This window comes from Gymnoscopelus braueri (genome assembly GCF_963280865.1).
Source record: "Gymnoscopelus braueri genome assembly, chromosome: 12".
Lineage (NCBI taxonomy): Eukaryota > Metazoa > Chordata > Actinopteri > Myctophiformes > Myctophidae > Gymnoscopelus > Gymnoscopelus braueri.
The window spans coordinates 40,471,642-40,481,784 of record NC_137614.1 but is presented as its reverse complement, the minus strand read 5'-3'; the positions used below and the strand labels follow the sequence as shown (position 1 = coordinate 40,481,784).

General features: G+C 43.8%; 2 protein-coding genes across 4 annotated transcripts in view; one reads left to right on the top strand and one right to left on the bottom strand.

The window, feature by feature from the left end:
- Nucleotides 1-1,540: 1,540 nt before the first annotated feature.
- On the top strand, nucleotides 1,541-2,080 carry LOC308097387 (coatomer subunit zeta-1-like; the record flags this gene model as incomplete). The annotated part of the gene is made up of 1 exon (XM_080445143.1): nucleotides 1,541-2,080. The coding sequence occupies one exon, from the start codon at nucleotides 1,541-1,543 to the stop codon at nucleotides 2,078-2,080; it is 540 nt and encodes a 179-aa protein (XP_080301269.1).
- A 1,952-nt stretch (nucleotides 2,081-4,032) lies between these two features.
- The window catches only part of iqsec2b (IQ motif and Sec7 domain ArfGEF 2b), a 54,626-nt gene continuing 48,515 nt past the window's right edge, over nucleotides 4,033-10,143 (bottom strand). For 2 of the 3 annotated variants that reach the window (XM_080444944.1, XM_080444945.1), the window contains exons 13-14: nucleotides 9,708-9,757; nucleotides 4,033-9,205 (exon numbers count right to left, since the gene is read on the bottom strand). In XM_080444944.1, the coding sequence (XP_080301070.1) occupies nucleotides 7,829-9,205; nucleotides 9,708-9,757 (1,427 nt within the window). In that variant the 3' untranslated portion in view covers nucleotides 4,033-7,828. The remainder of the gene's footprint in view (nucleotides 9,206-9,707; nucleotides 9,758-10,143) is intronic. The other variant, XM_080444946.1, reaches the window with a different exon arrangement.

Here is a 10,143-nt window from a genome sequence, read left to right as displayed (position 1 = left end):
TTGATTGATTGATTAATTGATTTATTAATTGATTGATTAAAATATTTATTGACAAAATGCATATCTATAAACTCACTGACACATATACGTGTGTGTGTGTGTGTGTGTGTGTGTGTGTGTGTGTGTGTGTGTGTGTGTGTGTGTTTATAGATTTTGTCAGAGTATAAATTGTGTATATTTATTTATTTATTATTTATGTACTTATTATTTATTTATTTAGGCTATCTATTATTTGTGTGTATGTGTATTTATACAGTAGGCTATATAATACATGATCATTAGGAATGCATTCCCTGGCCCTGTCCTTATGCAATACCCGTTCCCTAGAGTACATAGGTACCCATTCGATGACATCATATTGATGACATCAGCCATCTCCATATATGGGCATAAAAGGGACACAGACAGACAGACAGATATATCTCCATATATGGGCATAAAAGGGACACAGACAGATTGATAGCATCAGGGATCTCCTATCTTGCAAGAACAGAGTCAGAGATGCGCTACTGCAAAATTCAAAGGTAAAAAACAGCAGAGGACGCTGTTTTTTTTTTTGACTATGGGTTCCCAGATTGGGGATCTCCATATATGGGGATTTGCGGATTCCCTCGGGTCCACAGCCACACACACAGCAAGGTACTCTAGGCCTCAGGTTGTACAATACCAGTTCTACCCGTCTGACTTAACCTCGCATCACCAGACTTTCCACTTCGGAGGAAAGCCTGGTATTCGCTCTAAAACTAGCCGTGATCCGGTATAGAAAAAAGGAAAAAATAGTCGTGGTTCCGGTGGTTGGTTTCGGTTGGCGTCGCATTGTTTTTGTTCCCCACACAATGCGAATTAATTAATTTAGTCTCGCTAGTCGCACTACGAGTTAGAATAGAAAATGGACATACCAAAGAAACAAAACGATCATACGAAACTAAACATGCACGGCGCCGGTGGTTCCGGTCATTGGTTCCTGGTTCTAGTCTGTCTGACTATGTCCACTTTATGCCCATATATTGAGATATTCTCTGTATGCAGGGCCGGATTAGCACTATGTGGTGCCCCAGGGCGACCTCAAGTTGAAGTGCTCCCCCCCTGCTCCCTGGGGCGGAGATATGGCTTGAGGCTGGGGGAGGTCGGCCGAAATCGTGCACTCGCACGAAAAAAAAGAGATTATTATTATTTATTTATTTTTGCCCCCATTGGCTGGTGCCCCAGGGCACTCGCCCCCTACGGCCTCTGGGTAATCCGGCCCTGTCTGTATGTCTGTCAGATTGTCTGTCTGCCTATGTCCCTATACCCATATGGAGACCTCTGTAACTGTCTGTCTGTCTGTTTTATGTCTAAATGTGAAGATCCCAACCACAGATGTGACCATATATGGTGCTTTTCTCTAGTAACAGGCTGGTGCCCAATGGCTGTGCAAAGCGGCATACATCCTCAATATAAGTGGTGACACGTCAGATCTTTAGCTGTATAAAAGGGAAGGGACCCCTTTCATTTCAACAGTCCACTGAATACTAGCTACTTATTTTATAAACAATGCAAAATGTATTCAATGTTATCTGAACCTTCTTGGTATGTGGTTAAAGCAGTTCTCATTCTAGATAATGATGGAGACAGGCTCTATGCAAAGTACTATGATGATACATACCCTTCAGTGAAGGAACAGAAGGCCTTTGAGAAGAACATTTTCAAGAAAACACACCAGATGCATAGTGAGATAACATTACTGGAGGACCTCACAGTTGTCTGCAAGAGCAACGCAGACCTCTTTTTCTATGTCATTGGAGGTCCACATGAAAATGACCTAATGCTGGTGGCTGTTCTAGACTGTCTATTTAAGTCACTCAGCCAGATGTTGAGGAACAACGTCGAGAAGAGAGCTTTGTTGGACCATATGGAGAGCCTCTTCCTTACTGTGGATGCAATTATAGATGGGGGGGTGATCTTGGAGAGTGACCCACAGCAAGTCGTTCACCGTGTGGCACTCAGGGGCAGCAGGGACGATGTGCCTTTGTCAGAGGTGACAGCCTTCGAGGCATTGCAGTCTGCTAAAGAGCAGCTCAGGTGGGCACTTCTTCGATAGGACCATCACAGCAGAATTCCTCCTGCAGTATACAACTGGTTGCTGAGCCATGTTTGTCTCATTCAAGTACATCCAGAGATATCAGATTGGCCTACTTCTTTTTTTTTTTTTAAATGATAAGTCATTCATTTATTTTCTTCCTATAAAATAAATAACTAGATAAAGTGCTCCTCGGAGCACAGGTCTCCGCCAAGTCAGGTAGGTTGTTGTGTGCCAGCAATGTTCGAAATTCGCCAATCAGGATAGAATATGAAAGATCGGACAGATCCGTCTTGATCACATGACTATAGAGATAATGTGTACCGGTTTGCGTGATGTTTGGACAAAATATGTAGGAGTAATATCCAAAAATGTGTGTAGCACAAATCGGCGTCCTTGTGGCGCTATTTCAGGACAATGTGAAAAGGGTGGCATGTCTTCCTCGGCCTAGTGGGAATGTGCGTGCAAAGTTTCACGGCAATCGGATGCTGCGTTTATGATTTGAGGCATTGTGTTCAAAACAAGCCACTCCTGCAAACATTAGATGTCAATCTTAGCCAGTGAGGATGGATTATGAAAAAGTGTACCGATTTGCGTGATGTTTGGACAAAGTCCGGTGACTAAGAGAGAGCAAGAGAGAAGATGAGTATACTGAACACCAACACCCCAGAATATTATAATACGGTACTCAGATTTCTTACCTAAGTAATTAACAATACCACTCTGTTCCAAGTTAAAGTCCTATATTCAAGATTTTGCTTGAGTCAAGTACAAAAATATTGTCATGAAAATATACTTAAAGTACCAAAAGTAAAAGTTCTCAGTATGCAAAATGTCCCATTTCACAGTTTTTGTGAAATGTGTCAAAACAGACCCCCTTAACCACTTCATGGTCCCCAGTACATGGGGACCCCACTTGAAACAAGCCATTAGGCTTTCATGGGCTTTTCAATCCTATTTAGTTGACCTTGTATTTAAACTGTACTTACTGTACTTTTTCTGCAAATTTCTAATTAAAGTATTCAATCAATCACTTAAACTCATATACTGTATGCCTTACCGGAATCCCCCAGGGGTCTGTTCAAAGCCTGCTCCTTTTAGCACCAAATCTCTTCACCGAAAACAGCCAATGCACGCTTGTAGACCGGCTATCTTTGCGAAATGTTTTCCGCAGAATAGGTTATTATTATTATTATAGTTCAAGTGGTTAAGGTGAAAGGCAAGCCATATGAGAGACATAATATGCGACCGCCAAACAAGTGAGGCAAAGCCTGAGACGATCCTCTGCATGCTGAATTACCTTGCTAGATTCGCTCCCCATCTGGTCGAGGTGAGTGCACCACCACTCAGACGCCTGTAAAAGTACTCCTATTTGGTCGTTAGGTGCTCTTTTCTCATCTAATGTGTTCATTTGTGGTCTAATTGGTCAATACTGTGTAGGTAATACAGTAGATCATTCCTGGTCATGTGTGTATATATCAGGTAATTAGGAGACCTTGCCTCTCAGAGGATTGGATTTGGATTTCATTGTATGCCGAAATGTGAAATAAAACATTGTTTGAGATTGGGTATTCAAATACTGTTACTGTACTGTTGATATGAAGTACACATGCATGGTAACACACATGCTGGCAGTTGTAATTAGCTTTTATATTATTTTGTAATAAGCTATGATCATGCCTTTTATGAAGACTTATCTAAATTGTTTACAATATTAACTTGCCGTATGGGATTATACATTTATATACTATAACTAATGTTTGAACACTCGTAGCACATTATGGACATTTGGCTCCCTTTGTGATACACTTGCAGGCTTGCAGATAGTCTTTCACATCTTACGTCATAATTTATAAATAGATCAGTGTCAGAAGGTGATGGTTTTGTAATACAAGAAGCAAAGACTAATAAATGCATCTCAAAAGAGAAGAGGAACTCGATCTCCCAGATTACATAAACACAAAAACAACAAATCATTACACAGCAAGGACACTTTTTAATTTATCAGAAGCAATAAATACATCTCAGTTCTCTATTCTTTCAGTACACACTACATACACAAAGTAAAATGTCAAGATCCTATGTTTAAAATAATATCAATAAAGCGCTCTGGCGGCTCTGCCATATAAACACTTGTACGCTTACATTTTATTACGGTAATGCACTCTCACACCTTCAGTCTAAAATAAAGACAAAATAAGAAAAGGGAGGAAAAAAATCTGTGATTGGTTTGGCCAAATCTCCCATCCAATTCCCTCTCTTATTTACATACTTAGTGGCACTCACATGCACACACCTGAAATAGAATGGGAATCATTTATCCCATATTAACCAGTAATAACCCTGTGTGTGTAGTGTAATATGTACATTCAGGTTTATACAGTACAATCCATTCAATAAGTGCAGATATATTCATGCAAGAAGAGTCAAATAGACACCATAAAGGAACAGGCCAGCCAACATATACCCCATAAAACGTCTTGCACTACATTCCTGAATCTCTCCAAACATCTTAACTTAATCCTCTTATTTAGTGTCTTTGATTTGAGGGATCCTTTTAAAAAAAATTGGATCCTTTTCTATGAATTTAGTCATGATGCCAACTCTGTGATTTCCCCACACACTTGTGTAGTCTTGTCTCTGCTGACCCCTATTGGTTGGTCTTTGAACTGGTTGCTTCTAGGGATTGTATTGAAGCCGCATGGTCCCTCTGACATTTCACCTGCCAGTGAGGGGCCTCACCAGGAGGACATACAGTAGCACACATGGAGGAACACTGTATTCCTCATAGTTTAACCCCCCTGCTGACCGGTGCCCTGACCCAACCTGTAGGAGTCATCGGTAGTACGGCAACAGAGACCACCCTCCCGACTTCCCTCCTGCAAAGACAGCTAATTGTGTTCGTTGGAATGCCTGGCCAAGCCAGATGCGCCACGGAGGGTTCAAACCCCTAGTCTCCGTCATGATGGGCAGGAACTGTACACCACCCGAGCGCCCCCCCCCCCTTGATGGCTCTTTAGCCTAATTTATAATCTGTAGAACAACGGTGCCGCTTGCCTAAAAGATCTGATCTTCAGTTGTGCAATGGAGTATAATTTCAGTTTTATTCAGTACATCTCATTCAGTTCTATCGGCTTGTCATTCTTAAGTGCCGCTCTCTCCTTTGTCCTCTCCCACACATTCTTTAATGGATAGATATTACATTTTCACCCCGGTAATCAATCAATGGCACTGGTGTTAAACCACCACAGTGGTCTGTTTACAATCCCCAAAAAGTGCTGCCACTAGCAAAGGGAGAGCACACACTGGAGGGATTGAGAAAGAAGTAGCATTTTACAGTCTAGAGACGTTTGTTATGGCTCCTTCACAAGAAGCCCATTCAGTAGGCTGTCAAAGTAGAAAACATATATAGATATCTTTAAAGGTAGATACATTAGGAGAGGGAGGATTTGAAGAAGGCCATTTCTGACTTAAGACACCACGTGTGCAAAACCACAAAGCTGCATGTTAAAGCGTGCTTTATTCAAAGACATAATGTCAATATCACGCAATGATTGACTTTAAATGATTGCAAGGAAGTGAGCAGAGGTGTCCTGAATGCCTACTGCGCACAGTACATTCCTCTGTGTTAAATATGTCTATTTGTAACTCTGTGAGTATACAAATGACCAAATGAACCCTACACACTTTCAGGGTTAAATGGACATTTTACCGTGTCAGCTTCATAAGACAAATCCAGGACATTTCTCTGTTTGCATGACCAGTTAAAAAGGATGTTTCCTATTTGGGACCTCATAAAAAAAAGCAAAAAATAATTAATTGACCGAGATCAGGATTTGTAACTCACCCCAGTTCATAAAATGTGCCTCAGTTTAGTTGCATTTTCCCCTCAAACAATACAGAAAGACAGGGATTATTTTGTGGGTGCCCAAATCTTTTTGAACCAAAATAGTTCTAAATCTTAATCATTATATTCAACAACCAATACTAATACTTGAAAGAGAGGAAATCAAATGCAATCATCATACAATGGAAATAAATCACACCACACATATCGTAACACCCTCAGATGATTATGATGAACAGAGGGAATTAATATATGTGCATATACTTTCTATGATCATATACAAGTGAACATCAGCTTATATAATGAATCACTGATAAAAAACAATTATCGGACAATATCCATACTCAGAGCAGGTACACTATAATATCGATACAACAGCAACAAAAAAATAAGCTTTAGAAACATTCAAATATATTATTGTTTTGTTTTCTTTACCACAAATTCCCATTCTGAAGCCAGGTGGCCACTGTTGACATGTAAAAGACCATTGAGCTAAAGTCAACTGTCAGAAAACCGTTCGCTGGTCATAAAGGTTAAGACGGAGCAAAATGTGTCTTAGGCCTACATTAGAAAAGGATGCTTTTCAGCAAAGCACAACCCTGCAAGTAAGAACGGAGACACCATGAAGCCAAGTAAATTATTGCAATGGACAAAACTATCCTCTATGACGGTTTACACTACAAAGCCCCTCTGGGATGTACTGAGAGGGTTTAGTCTTTTGAACATCCACATAGAGGCACCTGGCCTCGCTCATGGTTTACCTTTGCTCCAGTGCTGCATTACTACATGTTGGAGTGTGTCAACAGTCTCGGACTTAAGCCTTGCACACACAATCTACCCAACTAGACTTCAAACACTTAAAAAAGGTTATATATCCACAGGTTTAATTTCAGTTTAATATACTGTACAGTATATGGCTATTTAGACTTTCTTTGATTGTGTGTGAATGTGTATTTGTGTGTCTCAAGGTTATTATTGTTAACTTAAACTAACACAATAATAAAAACTAGATGTGAAAATACATTTTAGTTGAAGAGGCAAAAATTGTTGCGTTTACAAAACTACACTAAAATCATTAAAGACAATGTATTTGTTCATACATAAGCTTGATATTTAGGATGGATATGAAATGTTTTAGCGTTTTCCAGTTTCATCTGTGAAAAAGTATTTTAGATGGTATAACGTAATACTTTTTTGAATTTTCATTTTTGAATATTTTGCCCCTGCCAAATGACTCATATTACAATAAAAGTAATAACAACTAAGCCTTAAAAAACAGGGGGGGAAATAAACTAGCAAACCAAAAATTCAAAACAAAATAAAAATTAAAACTAAGGTGAATGGTTAGGGTGCATACCACATGGGTGCCAAATTTCTTCCTTCTTCAGCGTTTTTCCGGATGGCCCATTATTTAATTTAATGTAATTTAATTCCCTTATTATTTATTAGCCTACTGTCTTTAAAACATAATATTATTACCTATGCTGCTGCAATGTCTGAAGAAGCCGAACAAAAATAATTTCTGCTCTCATGTACACAAGATCTAATAATAAAGACCAACTTGGACCTTGGTGTATACAGTATGTCTTTCCCCTGCTCTCTGATCGAATTAAAATAAATCTTTAAAAAATAATGAAGTATGCAAAACTATAATAACCTTGGTGTGCGTGTGTGTGTGTGTGTGTGTGTGTGTGTGTGTGTGTGTGTGTGTGTGTGTGTGTGTGTGTGTGTGTGTGTGTGTGTGTGTGTGTGTGTGTGTGTGTGTGTGTGTGTGTGTGTGTGTGTGTGTGTGTGTGTGTGTGTGTGTGTGTGTGTGTGTGTGTGTGTGTGTGTGTGCGTGCGTGGCGTGGTGTGTGGCGTGGTGTGGTGTGTGTGAGCATGTGTCAGTGACTGCTTGTTTCTGGGATGTGAACGTACTCCACCTATAACTTCATGTGCGGGAAGCGGAGGTGAAAGTAACAGAGGCGCAGTAAGTTTCGATTCTTCTTTTTTTCACTGGCGCTGCTGCCGTTGCTGTCCGTCCTGGCAGACCTGGTCCTCGCCCTCGCCCTGGCCCCGCCACCAGCCTCCTCCACCCTGTCGTCCCACCTGGCACCCCTCTGGGGGGCCCACGTGCGGCTCACACCACGGTACTTATCCGGTTGATAGGTTTGGACTTGGAGCCGCCGCCCGCGGTGCCTGTCGCTGTAGCTCCCGTCACCTGCTGCGCCCCCACCAGGATGGGATGAGGGGAGAGAGGTGTAAGAGGGATAAGGGGGGAGGAAGGGGGGGGTAAAGGGGAGTGGGGGGGGGGGAGGGGGGATGGAAGAGAGCGGAGGGTACTGGGGCAGATACGGGCCGACGGAGGCCGCGTGATGGGCAGCGACGGAGCCGTGCGGCTGGTGGTGGGGCAGCGTGCCGAATATGAAGTGCGTTTGGTGGATGGAGTGGTTGCCGGGGTGCGGCGTAGACACGTGCCTGGGGTGGGTGTGGGAGTGTGCGTGCGGGTGCGGGTGCGAGTGAGACAAGGTGAGGGGGGGCTTGGGGCCAGGCCCGGCGCTGCCCCCTCTGGTAGCAGAGTGTATGGGCGGTGCGTGGTAGAGGCTGAACTGGGGGTTCTGGCAGAGTTGGGAGTGAGGAGAAAGGGGGGGAGGGCAGCCCACCACCATACTGCCGTAGCGACCCGGAAGCCCATGCTGGGAGAGCTGGGAGAGATGGGCCAGCTGCTGGTGCTGGGCGTGCGGGGGGCCAAGCGCCGGCCGACAGTGTAGCGGGCCTCTCTGTATGATATGAGAGGCCATGCCCTGCGAAGGTGTGCACGGGGGGGCGCTTTGGGCGTGGTACCGATGGTGGTGGTAGTATGGTGGCGGTGGCTGCACGGCGCCCGTGTGACAGTATTGTGCATGAAGGGCCTGGATTTTGGACGGCCCCCCGTCCAACTGGCACAGAGATGAAGGGGACAGAGGCGGGGGCCCTCCTGTAGTTGGCGGGGGGACAGGGGCGGGGTAGGGTGGCCCCGGTGGGATAAGGGGCCCCGGGGGTTTGGCGCGTTTGCTGCCAAACAAGGAGCCCAGGAAGGAACCGCTGTTGTTGTTGTTGGTCCCTGCCGGGCCACCGCCCGGCCCTGTTCTCTCTGCACTGCTGGAGGCTCCCCCAGCCGTCCCAGCAGTGGTGTGTTGCTGCCCCGGCCCACCCCCCACCCCCGTCCCGGGGCTCAGGATGGGGCGGTGAGGCCGGTAGTCTTCTGTTCCGTAGCAGCCCGGGACCACAGTGGCCACCGGGTAACGCTGGTGAGGCTGTGGACTGCTAATGATGGAACCCTGCGGGAGAAAGACCACCATGTCACCATGAATGTCGTACAGTACAGTACAGTACAGTACAGTACAGAATAAATAGAGTACAGTACAATACAGAGTACATGACAGAACAGAACGGAACAGTACAGTACAGTACAGTACAGTACAGTACAGTACAGTACAGTACAGTACAGTACAGTACAGTACAGTACAGTATCACACAAGGGACACAGCGGTATTTCACTCTGGATATAAATACGTTGGTATGCCGGGGCAATGTTTTGAAAGCAGACATGCATGCAAAGGCTGTACAGTTACTGCAGTGCAAACACACACACACACACACACACACACACACACACACACACACACACACACACACACACACACACACACACACACACACACACACACACACACACACCAAGGAAGGCATCAGCTCTGAGTTTATAGCTCTAGTAAAGGTTCGTGCGGGTCAGTTTACTGGTTACGGGTTACAGGTCCACGTCTAAGTGGTTGGACTTACTTCCATGGTACTGTCGAGGGAACCAACACTGTTCCTGCGACCACGTTTCCCTGCAGCACCCCACCAGGAAGAGTCAGGTTAGCAATAGAGCAGAGAGAACAGCATGTTTCATAGGTGCAGCTATGCGCTATGTGAGAAGAACCATGTGAACTACTGTAGCTGCGACTGAACTAGAGCCAGACCGATATGTTTTAATTTAGATGGTTATAAATGTTAACTCCTGTTTCAAAAAAATTCAGGAACATACGATAAGAGTGCTATTTGGTGATTTGGTGATTGACATCACAAAAGTATAGGCAAAGATTTGCTGAAATGCAAAATCTGTATTCTGGTGGCCATCTTGAAATAAATGGCCGCCATCTTTGATTTACGAGTGGCCCGGTTTCTTAATTTTTTTAAAGAAAAATGTTTTCTTGTTCACTGTATAATTTAAGTT